The 14,660-nt window shown below is 52.7% G+C and overlaps 1 protein-coding gene across 4 annotated transcripts in view; it reads left to right on the top strand.

Annotated features, from left to right (window-relative positions):
* Positions 1–14,660, top strand: part of PRDM11 (PR/SET domain 11) — an 88,511-nt gene that overhangs the window by 31,466 nt on the left and 42,385 nt on the right. For 3 of the 4 annotated variants that reach the window (XM_059709584.1, XM_059709586.1, XM_059709587.1), the window contains exons 2-4: positions 6,090–6,214; positions 6,555–6,658; positions 7,243–7,505. In XM_059709584.1, the coding sequence (XP_059565567.1) occupies positions 6,096–6,214; positions 6,555–6,658; positions 7,243–7,505 (486 nt within the window). In that variant the 5' untranslated portion in view covers positions 6,090–6,095. Of the gene's footprint in view, positions 1–4,950; positions 5,493–6,089; positions 6,215–6,554; positions 6,659–7,242; positions 7,506–14,660 lie in introns of those variants that run through there. The other variant, XM_059709585.1, reaches the window with a different exon arrangement.

Genomic DNA, 14,660 nt, shown 5'->3' with positions numbered 1-14,660 from the left:
TGCTCATTTCAAGGTTTTTGATATATGTTGCCAAATTGCCCTCCAGAAAGGATAGACCAATTTATATTCTAATTAGTAGGGCATTTAGGGTATTTCCCCCACACTCTTGCCAACACTGAATACGTATTTTTAATCTTTGCCAACTTAATAGAGAGAAAATGATATTTATTTGTTTTAATTTTTACTTGAGTATTAAAGTTTTACAATTTTCCATAAAGCATATTGGCTATTTGTCTTTCTTCTTTTGCAAATTGCTTTTTCATGTTCTTTTCTATTTTTTCTATTGGGATAAATACTGCTGTGAAGGCCCTCTTTTAATGTAAAAAATTTTCATCAGTGTGGCCACCTGATGTCTGTTAGACTTTCAAAATCCTATGTAATAAAAGGCTAATATGCAAATTGACCGAACAGTGGAACAACTGGTCACTATGACACACACTGACCACCAGGGGGCAGACGTTCAATGCAGGAGCTTCCCTCTGGTGGTCAGTGCACTCCCACAGGGTGAGACCCGCTCAGCCAGAAGCTGGGCTCAGCGCTGGTGGTGGTGGGAGCCTCTACAGCAGGCGGACATCCCCCGAGGGGTCCTGGACTGTGAGAGGGTGCAGGCTGGGCTGAAGGACACCCCCGCCCAGTATACAAATGTCGTGCACCGGGCCTCTAGTAATAAATAAAATGAATGAGAATAAGAACTTTTATAAGTCTATATGATCTTAATATATGCCAGGCATTATGCTACATAAAACAGCACTGTGAGATAGGTTCTTATAACAGTCCCATTGGAAAGATGGGGAAACCAATTAACTGGACAGGAGTGCTTAATTAATTTTCTCAAGGTTACATAGTGTGAGTGGCCATTCTGGGGTTGGTTGATTAACAAAACACATGGTAACCTAGAGTTTCTATGAATTCCATAACACTTAAAAAAACATATTTTTATTGATTTCAGAAAGGAAGGGAAAGGGAGAGATAGAAACATCATGATGAGAGAGAATCACTGACAGGCTGCCTCCTGCACATCCCACATTGGGGATCGAGCTCGAAACCCAAGCATGTGCCCTAATCAGGAATCAAACTGTGACCTCCTAGTTCATAGGTCAATGCTCAACCACTGAGCCACGCCGGCCTAGTTCAATAACACTTTTTAATAAATTTATCTTTTGTTCATCACAAAAGTATCTATATATACTTGCAAATCTATCTTATATATAAATTCAAGTCATATAATTTTTTTCTCTCCACTCAACAACTCCTTGTAACAATCACATGCTCTCCCCCATTACTCCTATGATTTACTGTTAAGAACCATGTTGGACCTTATATCTTCCAGGAAGGGGAACTGAGGCTCAGGGCAAGGCAAGACCTTGCTCTGGGTCAACTCAAGAGTTTATGGAACAGCCAGCACTGACACCTCGGGCTCAGGACACACAGCCCAGGTCAGTGTGTGACTTGGCCAGCGCCCTAATCTACTGCTTTGTTATCAGAGCGCGCAAACAGAGGATGCTGTGGTGGTACCAGAACAGACCTGCCGGATTCTCATGTTGCCAGCCTCTAGGGAAACCAAGTGGGCACAGACTCCCAGTCCTCTGGCCACACTGGCTGCTGGGCATTCCAGGACCCTGGCACGCTGCCAAGGTGAAAACAGAGCTGCAGGCTCCTGAGCCACATTCTGCCCCCTCCTCTTGGTTTGCATCTCATTGCTGGGTTTGCAACATGCCTAATCTCTGCATGTCCAGACTCAGAGGAGCCAGCTGAAAGGGAGCATTGCCAGCAGCTTGGAGTCCTCTATGAGGCCCACCCCCCACCCCTCCCCCAAGTCCCTCACTGGTCAAGCAGGGTCAGAGCAGCCTGCAGAAATGGTTTCTGGGGCTTCACCTGCTCAGGCCTTACAGTGCCTGCTGAGATAGACTCCATGAAGGACATAAGTCCATATTCTCTCCCTTCCTAAGTGGAAGGTCATTTGATCCTCCACATCCCATTTCTCCCTCCCTGCCCGCATGGCCTTCCTTACAGACACAGAAAGGAGTTCTAATGCACATTGGTCATGCAAGTGAGGCTTGCTTCTGGTTCTCTAGGCAACTGGACTCCTCTAAGAATGGAGAGAACGTAATTGTTCAGGCAGTCAGTCAATAGGTGTCAAATGATTCCTATGCAACCCATCACATTTCCCTTTTTGCTTTAGCTGCTAGGAGGCTCAGAGCTGGCTGACAAGCTAGCTCACTATCTTAAAACAGATTCTTGGTACAATTGGCATCACTCTTTCTCCAGGAGGCCTCTGGTTATTCAACTGTTGAGTATGTATTTATGTTATAAATCATCACAATTCTTTTATGTGATGAAGGTGGGCTGTAAATGAGAAATAAGACATGAAAGGAAGTGGCCTGTAGACCTCTCTACTTTGAGATACAAATGAATGCTTTCCTCAGAAGGGGATGGTTTTCCCGGGACCATGCAAGACTTAGAAAAATGTCTGTGAGCCTTGTTTCTTCTCTCTGTCTTTCTTTCCCTTTCCACCTACTTTTTTTCTCTGCACTTTCCTCTTTCCTCCTTCTTCCCCTCCATCTTTTATTCTCTCGCTATCACCTACTTTTCTGTCTTTTCCCTTCTTTCCTTTATAGTCTCTCTTCCCTCCATCCCTTGTCTCCTCTCTTCTCTTCCTGCTCACCCCTTGCCTCTGGGCAGCCGGATGAATGTTAATATTCCATACAAACCCAGAGCGCTTGGCTCTTTCCAAGGCCTTGCCCTTGCCTTTATCTCATTTATTCCCCGTGGCGATAACCTGGCAATTATGATCATTTCCATTTTACCAGGAAGACACCGAGGCCTAGAGAGTGTAAGTGATGTGCCCACGGTCACAGAGCTTATACTTTACAATTTATTATCAAAATCAGGCTCCAGGCCTCCTGAGTCTCATTCCATCACACTCTCCACTGCACCTCACTGCCTCTCAATGCCAGCATCACCCACATGGCCTGGCAGAGAAGATTCAAAGCATGACCTTGAGAGTGGGTGCTTCCTTCAAGTTTATGCCCTAGCACTTGGCTTGTCTTTGGCTAGTTCTGCCCTGGTGCCAGGCACTTCAGTGGTGGGCAGAGGGCCTGCACCCTGCCCTTGGGGCACTTGAAATCTCTTATGAGAAACAGATACTAATCAAATAATCAGGCTAATGAAAGACCATTCCAAGTATGACAAGTACCATGAGGAAAGGAAGATGGGGCTGTAGAGGGTATTACGGGGGGGGGGGAGCGGGGGGGGGGGGGGCGCGGCAGTGAGAGCTGAAGGATGGGGTAGGAGTTTCCAGGCGTGTGCAGGTGGAGGACACAGCAAGTTCACGGGCTCCATGGCAGGGTGGAGCATGGTCCCAAGCAGTCTGTTTCTAATATAGTGCCAGAGTGTGCAAATGATTGGCTTTTAAAAAAGCAAATCCAATCCAGGGGAGAGAATTTAGTGTCCCCCGCCCCCCCCCCACCACCACCCACCCCCGGCTTTATGCTGTCCCTCATGTTCACCTTCCTGATCAGCTTTCTTCAGTGGAATTGCACAGCTCCCTTCAAACTCAGCTGGGTCTAATACAGAAATGTCTGTGACAGAATCTAATATTTGCCATTTTCCAGATGAAGAAATCAGAGCACAGAGGTTAGATAACCTGCTGTCTTAGCTCAGCTGCCATAACAAAACGCCACAGGCTGGGAGGCTTAAACACGACATTTAGTTCTCACAGTTCGGCAGGCTGGGAAGTCCAAGGGAAAGGTGCTGCTGACTAATTCGGTGAACCCTCTTTCTCCTGGTTTGCCGATTGTTATCTTTCCACTGTCCTCACCTGCTGGAGAGAGCAAGCTCTGGTGTCTCCTCCTCTTATAAGGGCACCAGCCCTATTGGACTAGGGCCCCACGCTTATGACGTCATTTAACCAGAATCCCTTCCAGGCAGACCCTGACTCTAAATACAGGCACATTGGGCCTTTGGGCATCAACATGTAAATTGGGAGGAGGGACATCCGGTCCATAACACCTGCCCAGGGGCACACAGCTAACCAGTGGGATTTGAACACAGGCTCCTAACTACCAGACCAATCGCCTCGGGATGCTTGTGTGTGAAGTTGCCATCCGAGAGAGAATGCTCCCCTGGGCAGGGTGTTCAGTGACCCCTTCCAAATCCACTGGGTCTTGTTCCCGCCTGGCAGCTGGACATGTGGGTTGCGGCCTGAACCCACCCCAGGTGATCCGGGTCATCCCGCGGAGGGTATGGCGTGGAGGAAAACCTGGCCTGAAACGTCACGCTTGAGTTTGGGGGTTGTTTCCAATTTACTCCGAGGGGGCCCGGGCACCAGTCCAAACTTCACCAGCAGTGGACTGCTTGCCCGTGGGCAAGTCACTTGACACCTGCCTGCCCCTAGGTTCCTGCCTCAGACGGGTGGCTGGGGTTCATCCATGGGCAATGAGGTCGGCCCAGCGCCAAGCGCGGAGCCCCTGGGCTGGCGGGAGGCAGGCGAGCTTGCAGACGCCGGGCCCCCACCCTGGGCCGCGCAGGTGGGGAAGGGGGCGTGCGTGCGGGGCGCGGCCCGCGAGTTGGGTGGCCGTGTCCGCCGCGGGGGCGCAGGAGGACGCCCCGCAGTCGGTCCGGGTCAGCGGCGGGGGGCCAGGAGGGCGCGCGCATTTCGCAGACCCGCTCCACCACCCGCAGGCCACGGGGCCGGCCTCCCCCGCGCTATCACCCGCACCAAGCGCCCGCCCGCCGCGCCCCCTCCCGCCCGCTTGGGGGCCGAGCCCTCGGGAGGGGCTGGAATTCCTCCCAGCAGCCCCCCCACCCCGCCCCTCCCGGGCGCTCGCATCCTCCCGCTCCCCGCGCGCCCCCCTCCCGGCCGCCAGCCAACTGCGTGCCCCCGGGGCCGGCAAGAAGCCACATGCCCCCGCAAGGAATGCCGGGCCTGGCGGGCGGGGGGCGGGCGTTGGGCTGGGCCGGGCCGGGGAGGCAGGGAGCGCCCCACCGCGAAGGTTGGTGAGAGTGAAGGGGCCAGCCCGCGCCCTCCTCGGCCCCCCGCGCCGCCCCTGCGTCCGGCCCGTGCGCGGCCCGGCCCGATCGCGACCCATCACACTTTCCCCGCCGACACGCGGACGGGACGACCCGCGGGCTCTGGGGCAGCAGCGGGGCAGGTCGGCCCAGCTGGGGCGGCCCCCGCCCCCTCCGCGCGCCCCCCGTCCTCGCCGGCTCCGAGGAGGGGGCAGGCCGTCCTGTTTCCCCACACCCCTCTCTGCCGCCGCTGGCTTTGGGGCCCCGGTGGGGAGCAGGGGGCTGATTAGCCGAGGAGCAGGGGTGTGGCCAGCGGGGCCCTGAGTAGTGAGTCACACACGGTGCTCGCCCAGTCCCGGGGCCAGCGCGGTCCCAGCCCGAGCTGCGCGCTGCGCTGACCCGAAGAGTGTCCCCGGCTTGGCATGAGGACCCTGGGGTGCCGAGGGAGGGGCTGAAGCCCGGCGCTGTGGTGGAAGAGGGCGGTAAGCGGCAACTGGGGAGACTCCCCTAGAGAGAGCAGGGTGGAGCTTGGAGTCAGGGCCAGCCCACGCCACGGGGACCCCCACGCCCCACCGGTACCTGCTCAGAGCTGGCGAAGCGGGCCTGGCTGCATTCCCTGCCAGCCCCAGGGCTAGGGGCTTGTCTGGAGGCACTGAGGGCCCATTTTGTCAGCCTACTCCCCTTGGCCCCCGCTGGTCTTGATTTGATCCCTCCTCAGCTCCCCACTGCAGAGTTTCATACAGAGGCTCCTGCCGGTTCCTCATACCCTTTGCCCTTTGATTTTGGGGTCCAGGCTGTGCTCTGCAGCCTTGTTTCCTGGCCTGAGCTGCCCCTGGCCCCTGACCCCATGGGGCTGGTGGCTCCAGTCGTCCCCAGGACCAGCCCGGGATAGAAATGGCATTTCCTCTTGGCCAGGCTACAGCTGTTTTTGTTGTCTGTGTTCTCAAGAGCTTCCTCTGGGGATGGCAGGGAGGGTAACCAGATTCCACGGGACCCCCGATTGCCCTCTCCACCACTCACCCCTCTTCCCCTGTCTCTTTGATCCTTTTCCTGTGCCGGTCCCGCCTTCCCATCCCCAGAACAGAATGACTGAGAACATGAAGGAGTGTTTGGCGCAGACCAAGGCAGCTGTGGGGGACATGGTGACCGTGGTGAAGACAGAAGTCTGCTCACCTCTCCGTGACCAGGAGTATGGCCAGCCCTGGTGAGGCCCCTGTGTGGGCACAGGAGAGGGAAAAGGGGGGAATTCCTGGCTGGGTTGGTCGGGTTGGTGGGAGACCCTGCAGAGAGTTCCCATTCCCTGCCCGCGTTCCTTATGCTGCTCCGGGCAGCTGTTGGGACCAGAGAGAAAACCAAGCAGTGGCCCAGCAGGCCTGGTCTCAGGACACCTCCCTCACCACCTGTCTACTGACCTGATAGGCTGGCTGGGGCTCCTCCCCCTGCCCAGTAGTACCTGTGGCCTCCTGGCCAGGTCCTCAGCTTCTCTGCCGGTCACCCTCTCCGATGACTTCTTTGCTTTCTTTAATGGCCTCTGTCCTGGACAGTTCTAGGAGACCAGACCCCTCAGCCATGGAAGTGGAACCCAAGAAACTGAAGGGGAAGCGTGACCTCATCATGCCCAAAAGTTTCCAGCAAGTGGACTTCTGGTGTAAGTGGAGCTTGGGGCTATTTCCTGGGCTGCTCCTCCCTTCACCCCCAACCCCCGACCCCATCTCGCTCAGGGAATTTGCAGGGCTAATACTAATGATAGGCCCTCATCTGTTATGTACCAGACGCAGGTTCATGCCTCAGTTAATCCGCCCCATTAGCCATTGAGGTGGTTGTCATTGGTCCCATTTTCCAGGTCAGGAGACTGAGGTTTGGTGAAGATCAAGAACCCTGCCTCAGGTCCCGCAGCCCACAGATGCACAGTTGCATTCAAACCCAGACCTATCTGATTCCAGAGCATGCTCTTTCTTCTACTTTTTCAAACTTGAAACAAAGGCAGTTACTGGCTTCCTTGTTGGCAGGCATGTCCTTGAGCCCCCAGGGAAGATATTGGGTTATTGCTACTGAAGACTCAGGAGCCCGTAGCTGGCTGGGGTGGAGCCAGGGCTGGGCTCGGGGGTGCCAGGCAGTGCTTTCCACTGCCCTTGCTGGTCTCAGGGTGAGCTTCCCATCAGCCCTTCAGCCTCCTCCATGGGGATCCTACCCCTCCCAACAACTGAGTTCCTCCTCTTTCCCTCCCTCCAGTCTGCGAGTCCTGTCAGGAGTACTTTGTGGATGAATGCCCGAAACATGGTCCCCCTGTGTTTGTGTCCGACACACCGGTGCCTGTGGGCCTGCCAGACCGGGCTGCCCTCACCATCCCACAGGGCATGGAGGTGGTCAAGGATGCCAATGGGGAGAATGACGTGCGATGCATAAATGAGGTTATCCCCAAAGGCCACATCTTCGGCCCGTACGACGGACAGATCTCCACCCAGGACAAATCAGCTGGCTTCTTCTCTTGGCTGGTGAGTGTCCCCTGGGCAGTGCCATGTGAGAGGGTGCCAACAAACATGGAAGGGAACCAGCAGGGGGAGCCATCTGCTGGCCCAGCCTGGTTCAAGAGCTTTTTGCCACCATTCCCGGACTGGTGGGTGATGAATCTTGCAGTCCCCTCGTGCTAGCTAAGGGGCTGCGACCCTTGGTGGCTGAGAGCTGTGCTGAGGAGCTCACCTGGCAGTAGTCGGCAGAATCCGTGGTGGAGTGATTGCCCTGTGAATCCTCCTTGTGGGTGTCTGGTGGGCCCTTTAGTGGCATTTACGAAAGGTTTGTGTATAACTTTCTCTGGAGCTGGGGACTTGGAGCTGGGGACTGTGGGGATGCAAAGCATGACATTCGGCTAAAAAAGCAGTCATGTTAGGTGCTGGGCTGGTTGCTGGAGGTAAAGCCTTCAATAAGACAGACAGGGTCCCTGCCTCCAGGGAGTAGGGAGAGCAGGCGTTGAACAAGTACGTGCACATGCAGTCATTGCTATTGAAGGGGGCAGCAGGAGGCGGCAGTGTTCACAGTGTTCGGGGATTTGGGGTCTGGAGCCCAAGTTCATTATGTCACCCAGCTTTGCTTTTTACTGTCTACTCGACGGTGGACGAGTCATTTAACCTCTCTGTGCCTGTTCTGTCACAGGATAATCATAGCTGATGGTGAAGATTAAATAAGTCAAAACTGTAAAGTTCTTAGAGTTTTGCCCTTAGTAAGTACTCGGAGAATATCAGCTGTTATTATTATTGTGCGCCTACACGAGGGGTTTGGGCAAGACTTTCTTTAGCCTGAGATTGGAAGAGTAGATAGCAGTAATAGAAGGGGATGGAAAAATGCTCCCTGGAGACAGAACAGCTGAGAGACGAATTCCGTGAAGTCCTGTGTGGCAACATCAATGAGCCCGGGAGGCAGTGCGGCAAGGAAAGGGAGCCCGGGCCAGAGTAGCTCAGTGTGTAGAGTATGGGCCTGGGTACTGCAGGGTCACAGGTTCAATTCCCAGTCAAGGACACATACCTTGGTTGCAGGTTCAGTCCCCGCCTCCGGGCCTGTGGGGTATGTGTGGTATGGGAGGCAACCAGTTGATGTGTTTCTCTCGCAGCGATGTTTCTCTCTTTCTCTCCCCTTCCACTCGCTAAAAATCCTTACTGGAAAAAATATCCTTACTCCTTGGGTGAGGATTAAAAAAATATATAAGAAAGAGAGAGAGAGAGAGAGAGAGAGGCAGGGACCAGATCCTGCTGCATCTCATAAGCCAGGGTCGGTGCGTCGTCCCTCCTGTAGGCCAGGGGAAGCCATTGAAGCATTTCAGGCAGAGGTGTGACTCCAAGAATTGGGGTTCTAAGTGGGAAGCTGGGATGGGGGTTCAGGTAAGGAAAGATGGTGGTTTAAATGCAGGTGCTAGAGGTGGGCATATTTGAGAGAGATTTAGGAGGGAGAATCTCCAAGATTTAGTGGTAGATGGCATGTGGAGGTGAGGACGGAGGGTTTTCAAAGATATAAAGAGGAAGAATTATCCGAGACAACTCTTAGGAGTCAAGCTTGAACAGAGATGGGGGATGGGGGACAGTAGAGAAAGGCAGGCTAGGGGGTAGGTAGGTCATTCATAATGCATTAATGATCTCCTTTGTGCTCGGTGATGGGCTCGCCCTGGGGTACAATGGTGGGCCTGATCAGGCTTGGTTCCTGCCCTCATAGAGTTTACTGTAGCAAAGAGGGAATGGGTAAAAGAATAAAACAAATAAATAGAAAATTAGGACTCTAAAAGGTAATGGAGAGAGTGGCTAAGAGAAAAGTGAACAACCACGAAAATTTACGTGGCCAGAGGTCAGGGAAGGCTTCCTAATAGTTGACTGCGATGGTAGGAAGAGAGTACCCACCAGGTGAAGATTGATGAGGGGCATCCAGAAACAGCATATGCAAAGCCCTGAGGCAAGAGACAGCACAGCATTTTTGAGCAACAGGAAGAAGGCCGTGTGCCTGGAGTGCAGCCAACACAGGGGCCTAGAGGAGGTGATGAAGACTTGGCCATTATAGAGCCCAGTGGTCCAAATTGGGACTTTTGTTCTTTAGTTTAAGGGCAATCAGGAAAGTTTATTTGTTTTGAAAAGGTGACTTTGGCCACGGCATGGAGAACTGATGGGGATGGTGAAGGCATTGGTCAAGAATGGATGCCCACACCCTGTTTAGAGTGCTGTGGTGATTCTCTGAGTCGACCATATCAGAGGCTTGGGCTCGGGTGGGAGCAGAGACATGGAGACCCGTGAAGTGGTTTTGTGAACTGTTTTAAAGATGAAAGAGATTTGACTTGGAAATAAACTAATTGCCCTGAGTAAGGGAGAGGGAAGCGTCCAGAACAATCCCTGCAGTGTCCTCACCCCAGCTCAGGGGTGGCGCCTTTCTCTGAGGAATGGGAATTGCTAGAGGGGGACTGGGATGAGGGAAGGATCTTGGTTTTGGGCTTGTTGAGTTGGAGTGACATCAAGATATCCTAGTGACGATGTCACGTAGGCATTTTGACATGGGGGTTGAGAGCTTGGAAAGGAGGTATGGAAGTGTCCCTTCTGAAGTCACCGGTGCAGAAATGGTCAGAGAGGTCAGGGCGTGGAGGGCACCTCCAGGGAGAACAGGCTGAGTGAGACAGAGAGGGCTTATGACTTAGCTTTGAGGAACGTCGGCAGTCAGTGGTTCAGAAGGGTTGCTTAATCCTGGAAGGGAGACGGAGAAAGGGCAGCCTGCGGGGTAGGAGCCCAGAATGGCTGAGTGTCAGATTCTGCTGAGAAGCCAAGCAAGCGAAGGACTTCATAGTGTCCATGGGATTCAGTGCCAGGGAAGTCATTGGTGACTTTAGCAAGAGCTGTTACTATAAGATAATGGTCCTCAATCTGGAGTAATTTGCTCCCCTCTCTCCCCACCCATGGGACATTTGGCAATGTCTGGAGACATTTCTGGCCATCCCTACTCAGGATGGGGCTACGCCATGGGCATCTAGAAGGTAGAGGCCAGGATGCTGCTCAGTGTTTCATAGTGCACAGGCTCGCCTCCCGCAACAAAAAATGATCTGGCCTCAAATGCCAATAGTACTGCACGGGAGCACCCCTGCAGAAGAGTGATGAGATGGAAACCTTATTAGAATGGAGGTGAGCAGTAGAGTCACATCTCAGATGATGGATTAGAGATAAGAAGCGAGGAGAGAGACAGGGCATAGGAAGGGTGACGGCTGGAGGGAGACATGGGGTCGAAGGAGTTTGTTCATGACAGACTTGAACTTAGGAGCCCAATGAAGGATTCTTAGAGTAGAGATAAGGCATGATGGATAAGCTTTTATATTGCCTGAGAATGTTCAGATGGAGACACTGGATATGGGAAGGAGGTGGGTCAGCATTGTTTTTCTGTCATGGGAGGAATAGCCTAGAGCAGCGGTTCTCAACCTGTGGGTGGCGACCCCTTTGGGGGTCAAATGACCCTTTCACAGGGGTTGCCTAAGACCATCGGAAAACACACATATAATTACATATTGTTTTTGTGATTAATCACTATGCTTTAATTATGTTCAATTTGTAACAATGAAAATATATCCTGCGTATCAGATATTTACATTACGATTCATGACAGTAATAAAATTACAGTTATGAAGTAGCAACGAAAATAATTTGATGGTTGGGGGTCACCACAACATGAGGAACTGTATTAAAGGGTCGCGGCATTAGGAAGGTTGAGAACCACTGTCCTAGAGGCTTGGAGCAGATGGAGGGAAGTAAGGATAGTTGGCCAGATAATGGCCCCCCAAGGATGCCCATGTCCTGATCCCCAGAACCTGTGACTGTTATCTTACATAGCAGAAGGGACTTTCAGATGTGATTTAATTAAGGATCTTGAGATGGAGAAATTGTCTCGGGTTACCTGGTGGCCCAGTGTAATCACATGCATATTTGTAAGGGGAGGCAGGAGAGTCAGGGTCAGAAACCAAAGATGGGAAGATGCTCTCCTGCTGACCTTGAAGATACAGGAAGGAGCCGGGAGCCAAGGCCAGCAGGCAGCCTTTAAAAGCCGGGAAGTTCAAGGAAACACATTCTTTCTTGGAGCCTCCAGAAAGCACGCAGTCCTGTTCATATCTTGATTTTAGGACGTAGGATCTCCAGAACTGTGAGTTCAGGAATGTGTGTTGTTTTAAGCCACTGTGTTTGTAGTGGGTTGTCACAGCAGCGATAGGAAACTAAGCCAGTGGGCTTATGTGTTTGGGGGCCATCTGCTGAGACGTGCGGAGAGGTAGAGAGTGGTGGTCTGACACTGAGGAGAATGGAGAAGGCGAGCTCAGGTTGGGAGGAGTACAGGGGAGGTGCCCAGCAGATGCCCAGGTGGAGATGCCCAGAGGCTCACTGGTGTGTGTGGGCCCGCAGCCCGGGGAATATAGGGCAGTGATGGAGAACCTTTTGAGCTCGGCATGTCAGCATTTTGAAAAACCCTAACTTAACTCTGGTGCCATGTCACATATAGACATTTTTTGATATTTGCAACCATAGTAAAACAAAGACTTATATTTTTGATATTTATTTTATATATTTAAATGCCATTTAACAAAGAAAAATCAACCAAAAAAATGAGTTCGCCTGTCACCTCTGACACGCGTGTCATAGGTTCGCCATCACTGGTCTAGGGGAAACTAAGCAAATAAATGTATGCATTTATGCAACGGGAGCCCTGGGACAGGGTGGCCCTGGGGTCAGTGCTGTGGAGGGTGAGAAGCTTGAGGCCTGAGAGCGCATGTGGCTCCGGCAGTACACAGGTCCCGGTGTCCTTGGCAGGGGCAGTTTCACAGCAAAAGCCACATTGCTATGGACTGAGAGGTGAATGAGTGGGAGGCGGGAGAGGGGTCCAGCGAGGATGGCTGGCTTACTTCATAAGTCTGGCTGCTCACTGAGCAATGATTAAATGCCAAGTGCGTACTACATTCCTCCTCACAACAGTCTCACAGTGGGAGGTTGCTGTCCTCTTGTTCAAATGGGGGCACCCAGGACTGAAGAGGTTAAGTGGCCCCAACTCTCATAGCTGGTACATGGTAGACTTGGGCTCCTTCAAAGATAGCCCCTGTCCCTGACGCCATGGGGCCTTAAGGAATGCCTTCGTGGGAAGACATGGCAGGAGGTGGATCCGCGAGTGTGGTTATGTGTCCAACCTCACAGACACAGAGCCACTCCCAAGCACTGGGCCCTGAGCGGGGAGCTCTGGGGCTAACAGTAAAGCATGAGGTTTGCTCTGTGTTCTTCCAGGACCTGTGGACCAGCTACGGGGAGCAGGGGCCGAGATGGGTGAGGAAGGAGGCAGCTTATTCCCAACCAAGTGATATGCAGGCAGAGTGTTGCTGGTGACTGTAGTGCTATAGGGCAGGGAGGGGGAATTGGTTTGGGCAGGGCAGATTGGAGATGGGTCTTGAAGGATGAGTAGAAGTTCAACGGAGGAGGCTGTGGGCTTCTCAGCCTGCAGGAAAATCTCGGGGGAGAAAATCTAGGGCCATGCCCAGAGCACTGTTGCTAGGATCCCCCCCTCCCTCACCACAGTCAGAGTCTGCACCTGGGACAGCGCAGCCAGGCAAGCTGGGGTCGGTAAAGCAGGCAGCTTCCTAGGTATACAGCCTGGCGTGGATCTGGGGTCTGGAGGAAAGGGAGACGAGGAAGCCCTGGGGTTGCAGCCTGGTCATAGACCGGCTCCACTGGTCAGGGGTGGGCGTGGCCCATGGTGCCGCGGTGGGGCCAGAGGCCAGAAGGCTGCACCCCTGCAGGCTCCTTCCTAGGACTATGAGCTGTAGCATGTGGATGGGTGAGGGGAGGGAGTGGCTGGAGGTCGCATGTGAAGGCTTTGACCTTCGCGATCCAGAGATGTGAGAGGCCTTAAAGGCCCAGAGAGAACAAATATGCAAAATGGCTCAAGAAAGCAGGGCCTGTGTGTGTGTGTGTTGTATGTGTATGTATGTTGTGTGTATGTTGTATGTGTGTGTTATGTTGTGTGTTTGTGTGTATCTCAGATGGGTTGGATCAGGATCCGGAAGCCCCACATTCTAAATAAGCTGCATTCATTTGCAAATACTGTTCCAAAGCCATACTTGATGTCCTTTCCTGACCTTCTGCTGCCTTCAAAAACTCTGGCCCCCATCCAACACCACATATTTCCTCCCACAACTCCTCAGCGTGTACACTGTACTCCAGTAGAAGTGGTGGCATTAATGGCCACATAGCCATTAATGTTTATTGAGCACTTATTCCATGCCTGGGTTTGCTCGGCACCTTATAGCAAGATCCCATTCGATCCTAGTGATGCCTCTGTGAAGTAGATATTATTCTACCCATTATACAGTTGAGAAAACTGAGGCCTAGTGAGGGTGAGTCATTCTTACAAAGCTCAACAGCCAGTGAGTCACTGAACTGGGAGAATGTGACTCCAGAACCCACTCTCCCATTCTGCCTCCTGTTCCTCTTCATTTCCCTTCCTCGCCTCACCTTTTCCTACCTCCTGGCCTTGGTTGACTGTCCTGTTCATCTTTCCCATACCCTTTTCGTCTCCCCCCAACCAGTGGGAACGCTGGTCCTAGTGCATGCAGTGTGGTGTAGAGACATGGCCTGGATTGAGATGAACCCCATGGCCAGTTCCACTTTGCACCTCTCCTTCATGGCCTGGCCTCCTTGGAAAGAGTTTTGTACTCCCTTCAGGCTGTTTATAAGAGAAAGGCCCCTCCTTTTGCTTTCTCAGCTCCGTGGGAATTATAAACTCCATCAATCATTGCCACGGTCTGCAGGCTGCCCTCAGACACAGCAGGCCGCCGACGATGCGCAGGCATGAGGAGCTTGAGGAGGGCCATGCAGCCATGTGGTCCGGTGAAGGGGCAGAAGAAAGAGGAGGCCAGCACAGGGTTTCTATTTCAGGTTTTTACTTGAGCCCAGTCTTGTTCCAGAAGGGATGTAGGGCAGCCTAGCAGGATACATAAAATATAACATGATAGCATATTAAAACTGGGAGAGAGATTAAGAAAGAAAAACAAGGGTGGAGGCCCTAAATGGAGCCAGGAATGAGGCTAATAATGTATACCGTAATGACCTGTATGTGCGCTTTTAGTACGTGGGGTCCACATCTGGCAGCCCCTGGAAGGGCCAGCC

Source organism: Myotis daubentonii, chromosome 9, assembly GCF_963259705.1.
Source record: "Myotis daubentonii chromosome 9, mMyoDau2.1, whole genome shotgun sequence".
NCBI lineage: Eukaryota > Metazoa > Chordata > Mammalia > Chiroptera > Vespertilionidae > Myotis > Myotis daubentonii.
This window is presented reverse-complemented; position numbering and strand designations above follow the sequence as displayed.